The following is a 25,007-nucleotide window of genomic DNA, read 5'->3' on the forward strand; positions in this document are numbered from 1 at the left end:
GTCACTGAAAAGATGAGAGATATTTACATGAAGCAGTTGACAACAGTGGATAAGTAGTGAGCAGAGTCACATGAGTGATGGATGCAGATAATTTAATGTTCCAGAAGCATGAGTTCACTAGACTGTCAATGAACATTTTATGGAAGAGATGGAATTGGAATTTGGGCACCAAGGAAAGTTGAGGTTTGGTGAGTTAGGCTGATCGAGGCATACTCTAGGCAGAAAAAAGTAGCATGGGAAATGGTGGCACAGAAAACCTATTAGAAATGTATCAGCCAATTAGAGAGTATTATTCATTTTCTTGAGTGTGACAGTACTGATGTAGTTATGGCATTATTTGTAGGTAATACATGCTGAATTATTTAGGAGTGAAGTTTTTTGATGCAACTTACTTTCTACAGTAAGAACATGAGCGAGAGAGAGAGGGGGAGAGAGAGAGAGAGAGAGAGAGAGAGAGAGAGAGAGAGAGAGAGAGAGAGAGAGAGAGAATAAGACTATGTGAAAATATGTATCAAAATGTTAACATGATTAAATGAAGGGAGGGGAGACATGTATGATACAAGAACCCTAAAGCTGCTCATACATTTTGACCAAGAAATCCCACTTCCAGCCAGGCACAGTGGCTCATGCCTGTAACCTTAGCACTTTGGAAGGCTGAGACAAGAGGGTCACTTGAGCCCAGGAGTTCGAGACCAGTCTGAGAAATACAGTGAAACCCTGTCTCTACAAAAAATAGAAAAAATATCTGGGCATGGTGGCCCACACCTGTAGTCCCAGCTACTCAGGAGGCTGAGACAGGAGGATCGCTTGAGCCCAGGAATTTGAGGTTCCACTGAGCTGTGATGACACCACTGTACTCTAGCCTGGGCAGCAGAGTAACAGCCTGTCTCTAAAAAAGAAAAAGAAAAAAGAGAAAAGAAATCCCATTTCTAGGAAATAATCAGAAGCAAGAAACAAAGGACAGGACAGATGGCATGTTGATATAGAAATTCAGAAGAGAGAGAGCAGCATGTGTGCTGAGCTATACAGCCACCCACTAATCCTAACTGGTGACATAAATAAATCATATAATGAATCCAATTAAGAGTCCTCTGCCCACTGAGATGATGCCAGCATTGTGTGGTCACAGAACACAAACTCCTAGCCTTTATTCCCTGAGGCATTGCCAGTGTTCTGTGGTAATATACCACAAGCAACATAGGTTTACTAAAAGAAGACACACTAGAAATATCAAGAAACAAAATAAGGTGCTTAGATCACCTCCTATCCAGACTTTTCTACACATTGAACCAATTTCAAAGTGCCTTCAAATTCTAGAACTTCAGTATACTTAAATAATGCACAGAAAAACATTTCTCTAATTATAGTTAGGTGCACTGAAATTTCAAAACAAGGTAACTATGCATGTTTCACAACATTTCACTGAACATTTTTTCTTACAAGTACAATAGATTTTTATCTAACATTAATTATATTCAGCTTCCTCTTGGTATTAACTATAATTAAGCTATAGCAACCAGCAGATGTTTTGCAACAATTAGCAAGTTTTGATGTGCTAATAGTTCCTAAATAGCAACAGCTACCAGTAAGGTGAACAAGACATTGAATTGGGTTTAGTATCATGAAAACAGTACAAAGGAGTCTCATCCCTATGCCTATGTAACTTAAACAAATTCAACTGTACACCATGGGCCAAACATTTAATGATTGAAAACAATAAAAAAGTGACTCAGAAATGTAATCAAGATACTTCATCTGGTGACTTAGATAAGGCAAATTTTATTTTCTGTAAATTGGGAACACTGAGAATAGTGATGGTTAATTTTATGTGACAACTTGGCTGGGCTACAGTGCCCAGATATTTGATCAAACATTATTCTGGATGTTTCTGTAAAGGTATATTTCTGGATGAGGCTAACTTTTAAAACACTGGACATTGCATATAGTACATTACCCTCTATAATGTGGGTGGGCTTCATCTAATCACTTGAAGGCCTTATGAAAACACAGACTGACCTACTCAGAGCAGACAGAATTCTGCCTGAATTCTTCTTTGGATTTGAACTGCAACTCCCCCTGAAGCTCCATCCTGCCTGCATAGACTATCTGGTTTTGAACTGACCATGCCTCCACAATAACATGAGCAAATCTCTCTCTCTCTCTCTCTCTCTCTCTCTCTCTCTATATATATATATATATATATATATATATATATACATATATGTACACACACATACACATACATATATTTAAATCTCTCTCATCGATCCATATAAAATCATCTATGGATAAGATAATTTTACATATAACAGTGCATAATGCAATGCATCACTCATGTGTAAAATAATTTGCATCTACATATATATAAATCTCTGTATATATAAAATCACTTACACATAAAAGACAGAAATTGTACTAGCTTGCATTCCAAACCAACAATGTATGACTATTCCTATCTCTACACATCCACAATAATATTTATTGTTTGGGGACTTATTAATAAAGGCCATTCTCACTGGAGTTAGGTGATATCTCATTGTGGTTTTTATTATTATTATTTATTTTTGTTTTCATTTTAGCGTATTATGGGGGTACAAGTATTAAGGTTACTTATATTACCCATCCCCCCTCCCCCCTCCAGCAAGAGCTTCAAGCATGTCCATCCCCCAAACATTGCACATCTTACTCATTGTGGTTGTATATACCCATCACCTCCTCCCCCCTTCCACCCTCCCGACATCCGATAAATGTTACTCCTGTATGTCCACTTAGGTGTTGATTGTTAATACCAATTTGCTGGTGAGTACATGTGGTGCTTGTTTTTCCATTCTTGAGATACTTCACTTAGTAGAATGGGTTCCTGTTGTATCAAGGAATATACAAGAGGTGCTATATCACCATTGTTTCTTAAAGCTGCTTAGTATTCCATGGTATATATATACCACATTTTGTTAATCCACTCTAGGATTGATGGGCACTTGGGTTGTTTCCACAGCTTTGCAATTGTGAATTGTGCTGCTATAAACATTCGAATGCATGTGTCTTTTTCATAAAGTGACTTTTGATCTTTTGGGCAGATGTCCAGTAGTGGAATTGCTGGATGAAATGGTAGATCTACTTGTATCGCTTTGAGGTATCTCCATATTGCTTTCCACAGAGGTTGAACTAGTTTGCAGTCCCACCAGCAGTGTAGGAGTGTTCCTCTCTCTCCACATCCACACCAGCATTTGTTGTTTGGGGACTTTTTGATAAAGGCCGTTCTCACTGGAGTTAAGTGATATGTCATTGTGGTTTTGATTTGCATTTCCCTGATGATTAGAGATGTTGAACATTTTTTCATATGTTTGTTGGCCATTATTCTGTCTTCTTTTGAGAAGTTTCTGTTCATGTCCTTTGCCCATTTTTTGATAGGGTTGTTTGATATTTTCTTGCTGATTTTCCTGAGTTCTAAATAGATTCTAGTTATCGGCCCTTTATCACATGTGTAGCTTGCCAAAATTTGCTCCCATTCTGTGGGTTGTATGTTTGCTCTCTTGACAGTTTTTTTGGCTGTGCAGAAGCTTTGTAATTTGATCATGTCCCATTTGTTTATTTTTGTTGCTGCTGTGATTGCCTTTGGGGCCTTCTTCATAAATTATTTGCCTAGGCCAATGACTAGAAGGGTATTTCCAACATTTCCCTCTAGAATTCTAATAGTTTCACACCTAAGGTTCAAGTCTGTTACCCAGTGTGAGTTGATTTTTGTGAGAGGTGAAAGGTGTGGGTCTTGTTTCAGTGTTCTACATGTGGCTATGCAGTTTTCCCAGTACCTTTATTGAATAAGGATTCTTTTCCCCAGTGTATGTTTTTGTCTGCTTTGTTGAAGATTAGTTGGCTATATGAGGATGGTTTTATATCTGGGTTCTCTGTTCTGTTCCACTGGTCAATATCCCTGTTCTTGTGTCAATAAAAAGCTGTTTTAATGACTATAGCCTTGTAGTATAGTTTGAAGTCTGGTAAATTGATACCTCCTATTTTGTTTTTATTGATTTTGCTATACGGGTCTTCTCTGGTTCCATACGAAACATAAAATTGTTTTTTCTATATCTGTGAAACACGATGATGGTATTTTGATAGGGATTGCATTGACTCTGTAGGTCACTTTGGGTAGTATAGACATTTTAACAATGTTGATTCTGCTGACCCATGAGCGTGATATATTCTTCCATCTGTTTATGTCCTCTGCTATTTCCTTCTTTAGTGTTTCATAGTTCTCCTTCTAGAGGTCTTTTTACCTCCTTAGTTAAATATATTCCAAGGTACTTTATTTTCTTTGTTACTATTATGTGGTTTTGATTGGCATTTCTTTGATGATTAGAGATGTTGAGCAATTTTTATATGTTTGTTAGCCATTAGTCTATCTTCTTTTGAAAAGTTTCTGTTCATGGCTTTTGTTCACTTTTTAATGGGTTTGTTTGATTTTTTCTTGTTGATTTGCTTGAGTTCTTCATAGATTCTGGTTATCAGCCCTGTATTGAACGTACAGCATGCACATACTTTCTCTCATTCTATAGGTTGTCTATTTGCTCTATTGATTGTTTCCTCGGTTGTGCAGAAGCTTTTTCATCTAATCAGGTACAACCTCTATGGAAAGTAGTTTAGAGATACCTCAAGAAACTAAAAGTAGAACTACCATTTGATCCAGCCATCCCACTATTGAGTATTTAACCAAATGAAATAAAATGAATTCCATTAAAAAGACACCTGCACTCTAATGTTTATAGCAGCACAATTCACAATCACAAAGATGTGGAAGCAACTTAAGTGCCCATCAATACATGAGTGGATAAATAAAATGTGGTATATGTATACTATGGAGTACTACTTAGCCATAAAAATGGTGAACTAATACCTCTTGTATTAACTTGGATGGAACTGGAGACCATTCTTCTAAGTGAAGTATCACAAGAATGAAAACAAACACCACATGTAATCACCATTAAATTGGAACTAATCGATCAAGACTTATGTGCACAAATGGAAATAACATTCATTGGAAATCCAGCAGGTAGTGTGCGGAGGAGATGGGTAAACTCACCGCTAATGTGTACAATGTTCGTTATCTGGGTCATGGACACACTCATAACTTTGACTCAAATTATACAAAAGCAATTTAGGTAATTTCAGAATATCACAGGAGTACAAACGTTTTGGTTACCTAAATTGCTTTTGTACTATTTGAGTCAAATATATATATATATATATATATATATATATATATATATATATAAATTTTTAAAAACAATATGATTTATCAGACATTTATCCCAATGTTGTTGTAGCCTATAAAATACTCTTAACAGCTCTAAGTAAGAGTTGGATCAGCAGAAGGATACTTCTCAAAATTAAAGAATATTTTTAAAACATTTAAAAAAGAAAGGAATGTAAGTTTTAGAATCAGAAAGAATTGAGCTTGAATTCTAGGCTCTACATCATTTGTGCATATTACTTATATTATCGGAGCATCAGTTTCTTTACCTGTCATGGGGATTATAATGTATTGCTCACAATGTTGCTCATTTTAAAAGTCATTAACTCATTCAAAATATTTATTTCAGTGGATATTAGTAAGCAGGCTGCATCTGGGATTTGGGATACAGCCGTGACTATATTGGACAAAGTCTCTATCTCATGGACTTAGAGGAGGGGCAGACAACAAACAAAAAACACATGAGAATTTGAGATAATGGTGAATGTTCTTACAAATATAAAAGTGACTGGGGGGTAGTTTATACTGGGTGTGGCCTGGCTTAGATGGGGTGTTTTTAAGAAAACTACATGGCCGGGCGCAGTGGCTCACACCTGTAATCCTAGCTCTCTGGGAGGCCGAGGCAGGCAGATTGTTCAAGGTCAGGAGTTCAAAACCAGCCTGAGCAAGAGCATGACCGTGTCTCTACTAAAAATAGAAAGAAATTTATTGGCCAACTAATATATATATATAGAAAAAATTGTCCGGGTATGGTGGCGCATGCCTGTAGTCCCAGCTACTTGGGAGGCTGAGGCAGGAGGATCGCTTGAGCCCAGGAGTTTGAGGTTGCTGTGAGCTAGGCTGACGCCATAGCACTCACTCTAACCTGGGCAACAAGTCTCAAAAAGAAAAAAAAAAAAGGAAACTACATGACAGATATAAGTGAAAATGGGCTGTATGGTCCTTCAGAAAAGATGACACATAATAAACATTTTCCCCAGCATATTACATGGGTCTTGGTTCATAGCAGGTACTCATGATATATTTTAAATAAATATGTACCTGATCACCCTATCCAAAATAGAGAGAGAGAAAGAGATGTATATATACATCCTATTGGTTCTGTTTCCCTGAAGAATACTAATACACTGTTCAATAGGGTTACTGTGAAGATTAAATAAGACAATGTATTTAATCTTCATAGTGCCTGAAATATGGAATAGTGCTAGATAAATGGTTGCTGTTGTGTACTGAAAGTCTACTGTTGTCTCCATAGACTTGTTCCTAGAGACTATATTTCTTTTTGGCCAGGTTTACTCCTTAGTTAAATATGAAACCTTGGCATTAAGGTACTTTCTGGAAATCTACCTTCCTTCACTTCTTCTCAGTCTCAAAAGGTGTTGATAGAAAGAAAAATGAGCTTCAACTCTGTAATGATTACCAGGTATTCAACACTATTATGGCCCAATATTAGTACTTCATTTTCCTAATAACTTACCTGTTTGAGCACCTGCGTTAAGTCACTTTCAGAATTAAATTGGACCTTCAAGTTGTTTATGAGTTGATCCATAGCTGGAAAAAAAGAGACAGACAACTTTTAGAATAAAATCTAACCAAGTATATGCATAAATATGTCATTTATCCTTGTATGTATTATATGAACATTGTATTTTTTTTGAACTTTTATTTTTATTTTTTTAAATTTGAGAATATTGCAGGGGTATAAATGTTTAGATTACATATATTGCCTTTGCCCCACCCAAGTCAGAGTTACATGTGTGTCCATCCCCCAGACAGTGTGCACTGCACTCATTAGGTGTAAATATACCCATCTCCTCCTCCCCTTTTCACCTGCCCAACACCTGATGAATGTTACTACTATAAGTGCACATAAATGTTGATCAATTAGTATCCACTTGATGGTGAGTACATGTAGTGCTTGTTTTTCCATTCTTGTGATACTTCACTTAGTAGAATGGGCTTCAGCTCTATCCAGGATAATACAAGAGGTGCTGTCTTTCTGGACTTACTAGATAATGAGAAATCATTGAAACATTCTGATCTATTCTAGTCATCAAAATGGGCCTGTATTGTCCTCAACAATATTAGCTGACCCCTTCCCCCAAACTCTGCATGGAGGTGAATCTGTTTCTTCCAATCTTTCCAACCTTCTCTTCCTTCATAAGAATATAAACACAACTATGCAATTTTCAGAATCTTCCATCCCTGGTCTAGTTCTGGTCTAAGGAGTTCCAAGCTCATGTGTGCATACTTATCCCCAGTGAACAGGGGCAAATCTCTCTATAGAAGCAATTTATTTATCTACTCTCTTAAACCTACAAGGCAGACAGGGTTAATAAAACATTTCCTCTTTCCCCTTTAGATAGCTTTTCCTCCCCTGAAAGGAGGGAATTGGTGGCCTCATGCAGCTGCTTTAAAACAACACAGTCACACTTGCCAGAAGCACCTCTTCAACCAGATTTTCTTTGATTTACCTGTTGTCCAATCTCACTAGAAAGGAAAACATAGGGTTAAGGAAGCTGAATTCACAGTTTATGACTTGACTGGTCAGATTTCAGATTACACTAAGTGTCTTCAAGCCAATTACAGGTAGTTCCCTCACTTTTAACCTGGTTTCACTTCAAAAGGTAGCCAATAAATCAGTTAATCGTTTGAGATATCAGATACATTTACCTGTGGAAGTGTTCATTTTAAAGGTTACGGAGAAAAAAATGGCGGACTAAAGGTAACCCTACGGATTCCTGCTCCCAGAAAAGGAGGCATAGATCTTGGTCTCTTAGACATGACTTGATCTCTCCCGTACAAGGACAGCATTGAGATTTCAAAGAGGTTCAGCGTGTGACTCTCAAAAAAGGAAAAAATAAGGTGATCGGAAGATAAGATCGCGTTCTCTGGAGAGTGTAAAACAAACAATAGAGAGTGGCTGGTAGGGCCCTAGCCTGCCAGGCCAGGGGGTGAAGTGGGATCAGACCCACAGGAGAACTCCTTGCTTCCCCATTTGACCTCCACACCCACCCAGCCAGGGACCTGTCTGAAATTGGTGCGAAATCATGGGAGGAGAAGAGGGTGCTGGAGAGTGCAACCATTAATCAAAACTCCCCTTGCTAGGATGGCTCCAAGATGGGAGGAAACAGAACTGAACTGAAAGGCGAGGCAGTTAGATGTCTTGCCTCTGGTAATGAGTGGGGCCAGCCCTACAGGGCTGTTCACTAAGTCAGGGACTATAAGTGGAACTGCCTGAGGAAAATAAGACTGCACAGGGTGGGTCAGTAAGAACGAGGGCTATGGCTGAACTGGTGGCCGGAAAGGCAGCATAAAGGAGGCAACGGGGTGTCCCAATGACTCAGACCCCAAACACGGCACCTACCATCTCCTAAACAATCACTCCCAGTGCTGGTGCCCTGCGAGTGGGCAAGCGGTCGCCATTGAGTGGGTCCACAGCCCAGCCTCCCTGGTGCAATATGGTGTGGCAGGCAGATTTCCTCCCCAGCCTAGAGACTCTTCTGACAAATTCTGCCCCTACATAATATGCAATCGGCTTGCTAGGCCTCACTCAATCAAAGAACTACTGAGAAGACTAATGCCAAAGGGGAGTTACAACCACCGGGGTGCCGGGTTGCAGGGCAGACTGGGGAGCTACTTCCTCTCACTAGCCCGCATCTCTCCTGCCAAAACTGGTAGGCTCCACCCCTGGAGGCAGGGTGATACAAGAAAAGCCACTCTCCCCCTGATCTAGGGAGAATCATCTGGGCCTGTGTGCAGTTCATAAGGAGGCCCTATAAAAGACTTTGCTTCCCAGAACAGTTTAGGTCACCCAGTTGATCAAAACGCTGGGGCTGGATCTCCTCCTCCTGTAAGTGGCCAACAATCAGGGCCCAGGTCAAGGAACAAATCTCCCCCAAGTGGCCACAATAGGCTCCACAAGTAACCCCTGCCATCAGGGGTAACATCCAAGTGTGGTGGAAGAGCTCCTCCCCCAGTGGCTGATCAAGAAACTACAGAAGAGAGGACCCCTGGGCAGCATCAGCTGATCCAGATGGGGAGAGCACAGGGAAAGAATTCTGGAACTTTGAAATATCAAAATAAAAACACACTCCTCCTAAGAGATACACCAGCTCTCAAGAAATGAAGACTGAAGAAACCTAAAACACTAGAATCACAGAAGAAGAATTCCAAAATTGGATTGTAAGAAAGCTCAAAGTTATGCAAGAGAGAGAGGAGAAAATGGCGGAGTAGGGGTGCCCTCCTGGCTCTCTGCTCCCAGAGCAAATAGTGAAGAAAGCGGATAGCCACACTCTAGCGATCTACACTTCCACGAGACCAGCTTTGCAGGCCTGCAGAATATCCAACAGGAAATGGAGGGATAAGACCATTTACAGCCTAAAGCAAAGGTGAACCGATCATTCTTCTGCAAAACTCGGGGATTCGGAGGCACACATCAGGGAGGGAGCAAGGCGCGGATTAAGCCGCTGCCGGCGGGCAGTGGCACCAGCCCTAACCGGCGCTGAGAAACACCCCTTCCTACACCGAGCTCCACTCCCACGTAGGCCAGGAGGTGCCTGAAGTTGGTGAGAAGTGGCAGCGAGGGATTAAGCAGTGTGGAGAAGAGACTAGAGTAGGGAACGCGCTGAGTTCGCCAGAGGACACAGCGGCCCCGGTTTAAGGCGGGGGAGGGTCCACGCACGCGCAGCAACCGCTCTCCGCACATCAGGAACCAGAGCCCGCTCGGGCATTTCCCTGCAGAACACTCCCAGGTCAAGGGTAAGGGGAGTTTACACAGCAGGAGGCTTTGACTTTGGATTTGGAGGAGGTTTGGGATAGCACTGAGAGGTCAGAGTGCGCAAAGTTAGACTCCTTGATCCATTAGGACCCCCCTCCCTCTGCCCTCCGGCACCTCTCCGCCCCTGTTTCTGGCGCTGACTCGGCATTCCAGCGCTGACTTGCCCTTGGGGTTTGGAGAGGAGGCGCAGAGAAACCGCTGGTATGCGCCGCTGCTCCACCAATTTGATATTGGACCGTCACTTGCTGCACAAGCGGCACTGACTCTGTGCTCAGAGAGTGGACCCTGCCTGGACGGGGCAGAGCTACAGGGGAGATTGATTGCCCTTGGCGAATTTAAGGCAGAGAAAGGGTACCTTCCACACTCTCCTGCGACCCGGAGCCCCGCCCTGGGCTCCAAAGACTCTGTCCCAGCCTTGGGGGCGGAGCTGAGATAGAAACTGTTCTCATTCCTGCCGCTTATCTCCACCTGGGTAATTCAAGAGACAAAAGGCAGGGACAGGTGGGTCCCATTGACTGCCTGCCAGCTTAAGGTCAGTCTCACCCTGCACAGGTCTCCCGCATGCGCGCTGTGCCCAGAGTGTGGAGCACTGGGCCTTGCAGGAGGCAGCCGTCAGTGGTTATAAGGCAGAGATATTTTACAACACCCATATCCAGGGATTTGGGGCTAGGCCATTGGCTCCAAAGTTTGTATCCCCGCCTTGGGGGTGGAGCCGAGATAGAAACTGCTCCCGTTCCTGTCGCTTATCTCCACCTGTGGAATTAAAGAGACAGAACAAGGGACCTAGTGGGTCTGGCTTCAGGACAATCTCTCACTGCACAGGTCTCTCGCGCTCTGTGTCCAGAGTGCAGAGCCCATCTGGCAGAAGATACCCACGAAAGAAGCTGCCCTTAGCTGCTATAAGGCAGAGAGTCTTTACGTCTACCACCGTCCTGTTTCTTGTGGCTGAGCCTTGGCTCCAAAGTTTCTGTCTGCGCCTTGGGGGCAAAGCTGAGATAGGAACTGTTCCCATTTCTACCGCTCATCTCCACCTGTGCAATTAAAGAGACAGAAGACGGGGTTCCCTGGGTTTGGCTAAGGGCCTGCCGGCTTCAGGCCAATCTCTGTCTGCACAGGTATTCTGCGCTCGGTGTCCAGGCCCTGGAGTTTGCCTGGGCACAGCTGAGCCTTGTAGGAAGCAGCCTTTGGTGAATACTAGACAGAGAGACATTACAACCCACACACTCTGGTGACTCCAAAGTCTCTAGCCCCGCCTTGGGGGTGGAGCTGAGAGAGGAACTGCTCCGGTTCCTGCCATCTATTTCCACCTGTGTAATTAAGGAGACCAGCAGGAAGGGTAGGGTAATTAACTGTTTCCCCTCCACTATATCTCGGACTGCTGGCTCCCCAGCGGGTTGAGAGACCTGCAGACACAACCCCAGCGAAGGCTGCTGACAGAGAGCAACTCCATCTACTGGCTCAGAAAGTAAACAAGACGTGTGAATACCCAAACGAAAACCTAAAGGAAAGAAACAAAAACCGAGCAAAATGGGAAGAAATCAGCGAAGGAACTCTGGAAATATGAAGAAACAAACGGAAAACAAACCCCCAAAGAGGAGCACCAGCCCCTTAGAAACAGACAACAACCAAAACCTGGCAACTAAAATGACAGAAGAGGAATTTCGAATGTGAATCATAAGAACACTCACAGACCTGCAACAACAACTCAATATCCAACACCAAGAAACCACAAAAAGCCTCCAGGAAATGGAACAAATGTTCAACAAAGAGATTGACACAGTGAAGAAAACTTTAACTGAAGTCCTGAAGATGAAGAATCAACACAGGGAACTACAAAATACTGTGGAAAGTCTCAAGAACAGGGTAGATCAAGCAGAAGAAAGAATCTCAGGGATTGAAGATAACACCTTCCAATTAAATAAAACAGTCACAGAAATACAGCAGAGAAACAAGAGAAAAGAGCAAAGCATACAAGAGCTGTGGGATTATGTGAAAAAACCTAACGTGAGGGTCATAGGGTTAGCAGAAGGGGAGGAAGACAACACTCAGGGTCTGGACAAGCTTTTTGAAGATATAATACAGGAAAATTTCCCAGGCCTTGCTCAAAATCTCGATATACAAGTTCAAGAAGCACAGAGGACCTCTGGGAGATTCAATGCAAACAGGAAGACGTCACATAATGCAGTCATCAGACTGACCAAAGTATCAACTAAAGAGGCCCTTCTAAGAGCTGTAAGACAAAAGAAGCAAGTAACATACAAGGGAAAGCCAATTCAAATAACAAAAGACTTCTCTAATGAGACTTTACAAGCAAGGAGAGACTGGGGCCCCATTCTCACTCTTTTGAAACAAAACAATGCCCAGCCTAGAATCCTATACCCTGCAAATCTAAGCTTCATATATGAAGGAGAAATAAAGACATTCCCAGACAAGCAAAGGCTCAGAGAATTCACCAAGACAAGACCAGCCCTACAATAAGTTCTCAAAACAGTGTTACACATGGAACACCATAATAGAAACTAATGACTAATAAAAAAAAAAAAAACCAACACCCAAAGATTAAAGGCCAGATATCTCTATGGCTCAAGAGAGAAATACAAGCAACAACATCCAACCCAACAGAATGAACAGTAATCTACATTACCTATCAGTTCTCTCAATAAATGTGAATGGCTTAAACTCTCCACTGAAGAGACATAGGCTGGCTGAATGGATAAGAAAATACAGGCCAAGTCTGTGCTGTCTTCAGGAAACACATCTAACCTGCAAGGATGCATATAGACTAAAAGTAAAAGGGTGGAGATCAGTATTCCAGGCAAGTGGAAGCCAAAAAAAGGCTGGTGTGGCAGTTCTATTTTCAGACGATTTAGTTTTTAAACCAACAAAGGTAGTGAAAGACAAAGAGGGTCATTACATAATGGTGAAGGGCACAGTTCAACAAGAAGAGATAACAATTTTAAATATATATGCACCCAACTTAGGTGCACCCAGTTTCATAAAGCAAACCTTACTGGATCTAAGCAAATGGATCAATAGTAACTCCATAATCACCGGAGATTACAACACCCCACTGACAGCTCAAGACAGATCCTCCAAACAGAAAATTAATAAAGAAATAATGGACTTAAACAAAACTCTAGAACAATTGGGTCTGACTGACATCTACAGGACATTCTACCCCAAATCCACTGAATATACGTTCTTCTCATCAGCTCACGGGACATTCTCTAAGATTGACCATATCCTAGGGCACAAAGTAAACCTCAAGAAATTAAAAAAAATAGAAATCATACCATGTATCTTCTCAGATCACAATGGTATAAGGGTAGAAATCAACCCTAACAGAAACTCACATTTCTACACAAAAACATGGATATTAAACAACCTTCTACTAAATGATTACTTCATAAATGAAGAAATCAAGACAGAAATAAAAAAATTCTATGAAGAATATGACAATGGAGAGACAAGTTATCAACTCCTCTGGGACACAGCTAAAGCAGTTCTGAGAGGAAAGTTTATCTCCATAAATGCCTATAAACAAAAGTCAAAAAGATCACAAATAGACAATCTAATGAAATGACTCAAAGAGCTTGAAAAAGAAGAACAGACCAGCCCCAAACCCAGCAGAAGAAGTGAAATCAACAAGATCAAATCAGAATTAAATGAAATTGAAAACAGGGAAGCTATTCAGGAGATTAACAAAACAAAAAGTTGGTTCTTTGAAAAAATAAACAAAATTGACACGCCACTGGCTAAGCTAACGAAAAGCAGAAAAGAGAAATCTCTAATAAGCTCCATCAGGAATAAAAAGGAGATATCACAACTGATCGCAAGAGATACAAGATATAATTTATGAGTACTACAAAGATATTTATTCACACAAACTGGAAAATGTGGAGGAAATGGACAAATTTCTAGAAACACACAGCCTTCCTAGGCTCAACCAGAAAGAAATAGATTCCCTGAATAGACCAATCTCAACAGCTGAAATAGAAACAGCAATTAAAAATCTCCCTAAAAAGAAAAGTCCCGGTCCAGATGGCTTCACACCCGAATTGTACCACACTTACAAAGAAGAACTAATACCTATCTTGCAGAAACTCTTTCACAACATCGAGAAGAACGGAAACCTCCATGACACCTTTTATGAAGTGAATATTACTCTGATACCATAACCAGGAAAGGATGCAACAAATAAAGAAAACTACAGACCAATATCCCTAATGAATATAGATGCAAAAATTTTCAACAAAATCGTAGCTAACCGAATCCAGGCACTTATCAAAAAAATAATCCATCATGACCAAGTGGGCTTCATCCCAAGAATGCAGGGATGGTTCAACATACGCAAATCTATAAATGCAATTCACCACATAAACAGAAGCAAAAACAAAGACCACATGATTCTCTCAATAGATGCAGAAAAAGCTTTTGACAAAATTCAACACCCTTTCATGATACGAACACTGAAGAAAATAGGCATAGAAGGGACATACCTAAAAATGATACAAGCCATATATGACAGACCCATAGCCAACATCATACTGAATGGGGAAAAACTGAAAGCATTCCCACTTAGAACCGGAACCAGACAGGGCTGCCCACTAGCTCCACTTCTATTCAACATACTACTGGAAGTCCTGGCTACAGCAATCAGACAGGAAAGTGGAATTAAAGGTATCCAAATAGGGGCAGAAGAGATGAAACTTTCACTGTTTGCGGATGATATGATATTATATCTAGAAAACCCCAAAGATTCAACCAGGAAACTCCTGGAACTGATCAATGAATTTAGCAAAGTCTCAGGATACAAAATCAATACACAGAAATCAGAGGTATTCGTATATGCCAACAACAATCAAATTGAGAAGCAAATGAAAGACTCAATACCCTTCACAATAGCAACAAAGAAATTAAAGTACCTAGGAGTATACTTAACCAAGGAGGCAAAAGACCTCTATAGAGAGAACTACGAAACACTGAGGAAGGAAATAGCAGAGGATATAAACAGATGGAAATCCACTCCATGCTCAAGGATCGGCAGACTCAACATCATTAAAATGTCCATAATACCCAAACTGATCTACAGATTCAATGCAATACGTATTAAAATCCCATCAGCATTCTTCACAGATATAGAAAAAATAATTTTACGCTTCGTATGGAACCAAAGAAGACCCCGAATATCAAGAGCAATTCTAGGCAACAAAAACAAAATGGGAGGTATTAATATGCCAGATATCAAAATACTACAAATCTGTTGTAATTAAAACAATCTGGTATTGGCACAAAAATAGGATTATTGACCAGTGGAACAGATGTGAGAATCCTGATATAAAACCATCCTCATATAGCCATCTAATCTTTGACAAAGCAGTCAAAAACATATGCTGGGGAAAAGAATCCCTTTTCAATAAATGGTGCTGGGAAAACTGGATAGCCACTTGTAGAAGGTTAAAACAGGACCCACACCTTTCACCTCTCACAAAAATCAACTCACGCTGGATAACAGACTTAAATCTCAGGTATGAAACCATTAGAATTCTAGAGGAATATGTTGGAAAGACTCTCCTAGACATCGACCTAGGCAAAGAGATTATGAAGAAATCCCCAAAGGCAATCAAAGCAGCAACAAAAATAAATAAATGGGACATGATCAAACTACAAAGCTTCTGCACAGCCAAAGAAACAGTCATGAAAGTAAACAGACAACCTACAGAATGGGAGAAAATTTTTGCATCCTACGTATCCGATAAAGGGCTGATAACTAGAATATACTTAGAACTCATGAAAATCAGCAAGAAAAAATCAAATAACCCTATTAAAAAGTGGGCAAAGGACTTGAACAGAAATTTTTCTAAAGAAGACAGAAGAATGGCCAACAAACATATGAAGAAATGCTCAACATACCTAATCATCAGGGAAATGCAAATCAAAACCACAATGAGATATCACTTAACCCTAGTGAGAATGGCCTTTATCAAAAAGTCTCCAAATAACAAATGCTGGCTTGGATGTGGAGGGAGAGGAACACTCCTACACTGCTGGTGGGACTGCAAACTAGTTCAACCTCTGTGGAAAGCAATATGGAGATACCTTATAGCGATACAAGTGAATCTACCATTTGATCCAGCAATCCCATTGCTGGGCATCTACCCAAATGATCCAGTGACACTGTACAAAAAAGACACCTGCACTCGAATGTTCATAGCAGCACAATTTATAATTGCAAGGCTGTGGAAACAGCCCAAGTGCCCATCAATCCAAGAATGGATTAATAAAATGTGGTATATTTATACCATGGAGTACTATTCAGCTCTAAGAAACAATGGTGATATAGCACATCTTATATTTTCCTGGTTAGAGCTGGAACCCATATTACTAAGTGAAGTATCCCAAGAATGGAAAAACAAGCACCAGATATATTCTCCAGCAAACTGGTATTAACTGAGTAGCACCTAAGTGGACATATAGGTACTACAGTAATAGGGTATTGGGGAGGGGGGGTGGATGGGCGGGTATATACATACATAACGAGTGATAGGCGCAGCATCTTAGGGATGGTCACGCTGGAGACTCAGACTTGTGGGGGGAGGGGGGAAGGGCATTTATTGAAACTTTAAAATCTGTACCCCTATAATATGCTGAAATCAAAATAAAAAAAGAAAAAAAAAGTTATGCAAGAAAAAAATGTATAACCAACACAAAGAAACTACAAAGAAAATTCAGGACTTGGAACAAACATTCACTAAGGAAATTGATATCTTAAAAATAAAAATCGACCCAATCTCCTTGAAATGATGAATTTATTTAGGGAAATACAAAACACAGTGGAAAGCCTAAAAAATAGGGTGGAACAAACAGAAGAAGGAATCTCAGACACTAAAGATAGTACTTTCCAATTAAATAAAGCAGTCACAGAAATACAACAGAGAAACAAGAGAAAAGAGCAAAGCTCCAAAGAGATGTAGGATTATGTGAAGAAATCTAATGTGAGGGTCATAGGGTTACCAGAGGGGGAAGAATAAAACACTCAAGGGTTGGACAAGCTATGTGAAGATATAGTACAGGAAAATTTCCTAGGCCTTGCTAAAAATCTCCAGATACAGTTCACGAAACTCAAAGGAACCCTGGGAGATTCAATGCAAACAGGAAGACATCACGACATGCAGTCATCAGACTGACCAAAATATCAACAAAAGAGGCCTTTCTATGAGCTGTAAGACAAAAGAAGCAAATTACGTACAAAGGAAAACTGATCAGAATAACGCCAGATTTCTCAACTGAAACATTACAAGCAAGAAGAGACAGGGCCCCCATTCTTACTCTTTTGAAACAAAATAATGCCCAGCCTAGAATCTTGCACTCTGCAAAACTAAGCTTTATATATGAAGGAGAAATTAAGACATTCTCAGATAAGCAAAGTCTCAGAGAATTCACCAAGACAAGACCAGCCCTACAAGAAGTACTCAAAACAGTGTTATGTGCAGAACAGCATAATAAAAACTCACGAACATGAAAACACGCAAAACCTAAAGATTAAAGGCCAGATATCACAATGGCTTAAGAAAGAAATAAAAGCAACAATGTCCAATGCAACAGAATGAAGAGTAATCTGCCTCACATATCAGTTCTCTCAATAAATGTGAATGGCTTAAACTCCCAACTCAAGAGACATAGGATGGCAGAATGGATAAGAAAATACAAGCCAAGTATCTGCTGTCTTCAAGAAACACATCTAACCTGCAAGGATGCATATAGACTAAAAGTAAATGGGTGGAAATCAGTATTTGAAGCAAGCAGAAGCCTAAAGACAGCTGGTGTGGTGGTTCTCATCTCAGATGATTTAGGTTTTAAACCAAAAAAGTAGTGAAAGACACAGATGGTCATTATATAATAGTGAAGGGTACAGTTCAACAAGAATGTATAACAATTTTAAATATATATGCACCAAAATTAGGTGCACCCAGATTCATAAAGCAAACCGTACTGGACCTAAGCAAATTGATTAATAGCAATGCCATAATAACCAGAGATTTCAACACCCCACTGACTGCACAGTACAGATCCTCCAAAGAGAAAATTAAGAAAGAAATAATGGACTTAAACCTCTAGAACAAGTGGGTCTGACTGACATTTATAGGGCATACTACCCCAAATCCTATGTATATAGGTTCTTCTATTCAGCTAATGGGACATTCTGTAAGATTCACCATATCCTAGGACACAAAGTAAGCCTCAAGAAATTTTAAAAAATACGAATCATACCATGTATCTTCTCAGATCACAGTGGAATAAAAGTAGAAATGAACCCTAAAAGAAACCCACATTTTACACAAAAATGTGGCAATTAAACAACCTTCTTTGAAATGATTTCTTCACAAATGAAGAAATAAACCTGTAAATAAAAAAAATTTTGAACAAAATGAGAATGGAGAGACAAGTTATCAAATCATCTGGAACACAGCTAAAGCAGTACTGATAGGACAGTTTATTTCCATAAATACCTATAACCGAAAGTAAAAAATATCACAAATAGACAATTTAATGAATTGACTCAAAGAGCTGGAAAAAGAACAGACCAACCACAAACCCAGCAGAAGAAGAGAAATTAACGAGATCAAATCAGAACTCTATAAAATTGACAACAGGGAAAGTATACAGGAGAATACTAAAACAAAAAGTTGGTTCATTGAAAAAATAAATAAAATTGACATGCCTTTGGCTAGGCTAATGAAAAGCAGAAAAGAGAAATCTCTAATAAGCTCCACCAGGAACAAAAAAGGAGATATCACAACTGATGCCAAGGAGATACAAGATATAATTTGTGTATACTACCAAAACCTTTATGCACAAAAACTAGAAAATGTGGAGGAAATGGATAAATTTCTAGAAATACACAGCCTCCCTAGGCTCAACCAGGAAGAAATAGAATTCTTGAACAGACGAATATCAAGAGTCGAAATAGAAATTAAAAATTTGCTAATTTCTACAGCAATTAAAAATCTTCCTAAAAAGGAAAGTCAGAGCCCAGATGGTTTCACTCTGGAATTTTACCACACTTACAAAGAAGTACTGGTGCCTATCTTGCACAAATTATTCCACAACATTGAGAAGAACGGAAACCTCCCCGACACCTTTTGTGAAGCAAACATAACTCTGATACCAAAATGAGGAAAGGATGCAACAAAAAAGAAAACTACAGACCAATATACCTGATGAATATAGATGCAAAAATTTTCAACAAAATCTTAGCTAACCGAATCCAGACGCTTATCAAAAAAATAATCCATCACAACCAAGTGGGCTTCATACTAGGGATTCAGGGACGGTTCAACATACATAAATCTATAAATGCAATTCACCACAGAAACAGAAGCAAAAACAAAGACAACATGATTCTTTCAATGGATACAGAAAAGGCTTTTAACAAAATTGAACACCCTTTCATGATAAAAACACTTAATAAAATTGGCATAGAATGGACACACTTAAAAATGATACAAGTAATATATGACAGACCCATAGCCAACATCATACTGAATCGGGAAAAATTTAAAGCATTCCCACTTACAACTGGAACCAGGCAAGGCTGCCCACTATCTCCACTTCTATTCAACATAGTGCTGGAAGTCCTGGCTATAGCAATCAGACATGAAAGTGGAATTAAAGGTATCCGAATAGGGGCAGAAGCAATCAAACTTTCACTGTTTGCTGATGATATGATATTATATTTAGAAAACCCCAAGGATTCAACCAAGAAACTGCTGGAATTGATAAATGAATTTAGTAATGTCTCAGGATATGAAATCAATACACAGAAATCAGAGGCATTCATATACATCAACTTCAATCAAATTGAGAACCAAATGAAAGACTCAATACCCTTCACAATAGCAACAAAGAAAATAAAGTACCTAGGAATATACTTAACCAAGGAGGTAAATGACCTCTACAGGGAGAAATATGAAACACTGAAGAAGGAAATAGTATAGGATGTAAACAGATGGAAATCCATACCATGCTCTTGGGTCGGCAGACTTAACATTATTAAATAGTCTATACTACCCAAACTGATATACAGATTCAGTGCAATAACTATTAAAATCCCTAACATCATTCTTCACCTAATCTTGTTCCTCTCTGTATCCCTATCTTTTAGCAGAATATCGCTACATACTACATACTGATGTCCAATGAATGAATGAATCAATGTTCATGAGAATGACAAGGGTTAGAGTCATATCTAGTACTATAGCTGCCTGTCTTCAAAAGCTTTAATAGTGAGGGGCGGAGCAAGATGGCGGACGAATAACACCGGCAGACAGAGGGTCTCTGCATAAAAGACCGATTCTAGCAGAAACTAGAGGAAAGAAGCAAGAAGACGAGCATACAGCGGACAAGGGCTGGAAGGAGGGGTACCTGAGACCCCGGGAGACTCCACGGGAGGAGGCTGCGGAGGAGAACTGGAGGCTGAGACCACTGGAGCAGCCCGGAGACCAGCGGCAAGGGTAGGTGGATCTGCTGTTTCTCCTCCCCTGCATTCGGGACTGCTGGTGGGCTCTCCAGCGGGTGGAGAGACCTGCGGACACCAGCCCAGAGACTGCCGCCGCCTGCCAATGGTGAGCCTGTAGCAGACGTGGCACCAGGTTCCCAACTTCCTCCGGGCACCTCCGTGTGGACAGACCCGAGCCGCACGGGAGGCGCCATATTGCTTCCTCCCCCCCTCCGCCGACCCTACCCGCGGCTGCCCAGAGAGACAATACAGCCACCAGCCGGAGGCACCTCCAGGGAACGGGACCTTCCCGTTTGGGACCCCGCCCGCCCTCCCAGGTGCTGCTGGCACCGTGTTCCCAGGAAAACGGTGCTGACTCAGAGGCTGAGAGACATAGACCCAGCTTGGGCTCCCTGTGGGTGAATTAGGACCGGAAATCCTCTCCCTGGTGGGAATACAGTTTGAACTCTGGGACCCAGAGGTCGGACCTGCAGACCAGATCCCCTGCACCGAGGGCTAGCATTGCCCGGGGCACAGAAGGGTTATACGTGAACAGCCTACTGAGGTCTGTGTGCCTCCAGGGGCGGATCGGCGTCCTAGAGGGCAACCCTCCTCCCAGGAGGAGGCCGTGCGCCCAACCCAGGTGGCGTTCCTGTACAGGGAACCTCCCCGCCGGCATCACACTCCGGGGAGGCCTGGTAGCTAGGGGTCTGGCCTGCTGGCAGAGGCCCAGGAGTAGCTGCGGAGTTGGGGAGGGTGGAAAGAAGCGAGGCCTGCTGCAGACTGCGGGTCTCAGACAGCACCACCCCCACACCCAGACTTTCTGGCTGAGCGGGACCATTACAGCCCTGCCCTGACAGCAGAGAACAGAACTTTGACCCCTGCTAATGGCCTGAGGGCAGGCTTACCCAACCCAGCTCCGCCCAGAAGGAGAGCTGATAACAGGACTCAAAATCAACACCATAGCCTGTTCCTCCAAGCAAACGCCACCTACTGACAGGGACGGCATCTTGCACAGCCTTTCCACGGCACCCACTGACTCAATATACAGGGAGTGGTCCAATTTCACCCACAGGCACCACCTAACGCCTCAGAAACTAAACAAGGTGTGTGAATACCCAAACAATAACCTAAGAAAAGCAACAACAACTGATCGACATGGCAAGAAATCAGCGAAAGAACTCAGGAAATATGAAGAACCAAACGGAAAACACACCCCCAAAGAGGAGCACCAGCCCCCTAGAAACGGACACCGACCAAAATCAGGCAACCAATATGACAGAAGAGGAATTTCGTATGTGGAACATAAGAACACTCACCCAGATGCAACAACAACTCAACAACCAGCACCAAGAAACCACAAAAAGTCTCCAGGATATGAGAAAAGAAATAGACACATTGAAGAAAAGTGTAACCGAACTCCTGGAAATGAAGAATCAATTCAAGGAACTACAAAACACAGTGGAGAGTCTCAAGAACAGGGTAGATGAAGCAGAAGAAAGAATCTCAGAGCTTGAAGATAACACCCTCCAATTAAATAAATCAGTCACAGAAATAGAGCAGAGAAACAAGAGAAAAGAGCAAAGCCTACAAGAGCTGTGGGATTATGTGAAGAAACCTAATGTGAGGGTCATAGGGTTACAGGAAGGGGAAGAAGACAACACTCAAGGGTTGGACAAGCTGTTTGAAGATATAATAGAGGAAAATTTCCCAGGCCTTGCTCAAAATCTTGATATACAAGTTCAAGAAGCTCAGAGGACCCCTGGGAAGACGTCACGACATGCAGTCATCAGACTAACCAAAGTATCAACTAAAGAGGCCCTTCTAAGAGCTGTAAGACAAAAGAAGCAAGTAACATACAAGGGAAAGCCAATTCGAATAACATCAGACTTCTCTAATGAGACTTTACAAGCAAGGAGAGACTGGGGCCCCATTCTCACTCTTTTGAAACAAAACAATGCCCAGCCTAGAATATTATTCCCTGCAAAACTAAGCTTCGTATATGAAGGAGAAATAAAAACATTCTCAGACAAGCAAAGGCTCAGAGAATTCACCAAGACAAGACCAGCCCTACAAGAAGTACTTAAAAGAGCGTTATGCACGGAACATCATAATAATAACCCACGAATATAAAAACAACCAAAACCCAAAGAAATTAAAGGCCAGATATTACAATGGCTGAAGACAGAAATCATAGCAACAACATCAAACCCAACAGAATGATCAGTAATCTACCTTACCTATAAGTTCTCTCAATAAATGTGAGTGGCTTGAACTCTCCACTCAAGAGACATAGGCTGGCTGAATGGATAAGAAAATACAGGCCAAGTATATACTGTCTTCAGGAAACACATCTAACCTGCAAGGATGCATATAGACTAAAAATAAAAGGGTGGAGATCTATATGCCAAGCAAATAGAAGCCGAAAGAAGGCTGGTGTGGCAGTTCTAATTTCAGACAATTTAGTTTTTAAACCAACAAAAGTAGTAAAAGACAAAGAGGGTCATTATATAATGGTGAATGGCACAGTCCAACAAGAAGAGATAACAATTTTAAATATATATGCACCCAACTTAGGTGCACCCAGATTCATAAAGCAAACCTTACTGGAGCTAAGCAAATGGATTAATAGCAACTCCATAATCGCCGGAGATTTCAACTCCTCACTGACGGCACGAGACAGATCCTCCAAACAGAAAATTAATAAAGAAATAATGGACTTAAACAAAACTCTAGAACAATTGGGTCTGACAGACATCTACAGAACATTCTACCCAAAATCCACTGAATATACGTTCTTCTCATCAGCTCACGGGACATTCTCTAAGATTGACCATATCCTAGGACACAAAGAAAATCTCAAGAAATTTAAAAAAATAGAAATCATACCATGTACCTTCTCAGATCACATTGGAATAAAACTAGAAATCAACCCTAACAGAAACTCACATTTCTACACAAAAACGTGGAAATTAAACAACCTCCTAATAAATGATTACTTCGTAAATGAAGAAATCAAGACAGAAATAAAAAACTTCTATGAAGAAAACGACAATGGAGAGACAAGTTATCAACTCCTCTGGGACACAGCTAAAGCAGTTCTGAGAGGAAAGTTTATCTCCATAAATGCCTATAACCAAAAGACAAGAAGATCACAAATAGACAATTTAATGAAACGACTCAAAGAGCTGGAAAAAGAAGAACAGACCAACCCCAAATCCAGCAGAAGAAGTGAAATCAACAAGATCAAATCAGAACTAAACAAAATTGAAAACAGGAAAGCTATTCAGGAGATTAATAAAACAAAAAGTTGGTTCTTTGAAAAAATAAACAAAATTGACACACCATTGGCTAAGCTAACGAAAAGCAGAAAAGAGAAATCTCTAATAAGCTCCATCAGCAATAAAAAGAGATATCACAACTGATCCCAAAGAGATACAAGATACAATTTATGAATACTACAAAAATCTTTATGCACACAAACTGGAAAATGTGGAGGAAATGGACAAATTTCTAGAAACACACAGCCTCCCTAGGCTCAACCAGGAAGAAATAGATTCCCTGAACAGACAAATCTCAACAGCTGAAATAGAAACAGCAATTAAAAATCTCCCTAAAAAGAAAAGTCCCGGTCCAGATGGCTTCACACCCGAATTTTACCATACTTACAAAGAAGAACTAGTACCTATCTTGCAGAAACTATTCCACAACATCGAGAAGAACGGAAACCTCCCCGACACCTTTTATGAAGCGAATATTAGTCTGATACCAAAACCAGGAAAGGATGCAACAATGAAAGAAAACTACAGACCAATATCCCTAATGAATATAGATGCAAAAATTTTCAACAAAATCTTAGCTAACCGAATCCAGACACTTATCAAAAAAATAATCCACCACGACCAAGTGGGCTTCATCCCAGGGATGCAGGGATGGTTCAACATACATAAATCGATAAATGCAATTCACCACATAAACAGAAGCAAAAACAAAGACCACATGATTCTTTCAATAGATGCAGAAAAAGCTTTTGACAAAATTCAACACCCTTTCATGATACGAACACTTCAGAAAATAGGTATAGAAGGGACATACCTAAAATGATACAAGCCATATATGACAGACCCATAGCCAACATCATACTGAATGGGGAAAGATTGAAATCATTCCCACTTAGAACTGGAACCAGACAAGGCTTCCCACTATCTCCACTTCTGTTCAACATAGTGCTGGAAGTCTTGGCTACAGCAATCAGACAGGAAAATGGAATCAAAGGTATCCAAATAGGGGCAGAAGAGATCAAACTTTCACTGTTTGCTGATGATATGATATTGTATCTAGAAAACCCCAAGGATTCAACCAAGAAACTCCTGGAACTGATCAATGAATTTAGTAAAGTCTCAGGATACAAAATCAATACACAGAAATCAGAGGCATTCATATACGCCAACAACAATCTAATTGAGAACTAAATCGAAGAC

General features: G+C 40.7%; 1 protein-coding gene across 1 annotated transcript in view; it reads right to left on the reverse strand.

The window, feature by feature from the left end:
- Positions 1-25,007, reverse strand: part of KLF8 (KLF transcription factor 8) — a 301,584-nt gene that overhangs the window by 108,246 nt on the left and 168,331 nt on the right. Inside the window, exon 4 of the mRNA XM_020284954.2 lies at positions 6,726-6,799. Within this exon, the coding sequence (XP_020140543.1) occupies positions 6,726-6,799 (74 nt within the window). The remainder of the gene's footprint in view (positions 1-6,725; positions 6,800-25,007) is intronic.

This window comes from Microcebus murinus, unplaced genomic scaffold (genome assembly GCF_040939455.1).
Source record: "Microcebus murinus isolate Inina unplaced genomic scaffold, M.murinus_Inina_mat1.0 scaf001_hap2_Mmur4.0, whole genome shotgun sequence".
NCBI classification, from domain to species: domain Eukaryota; kingdom Metazoa; phylum Chordata; class Mammalia; order Primates; family Cheirogaleidae; genus Microcebus; species Microcebus murinus.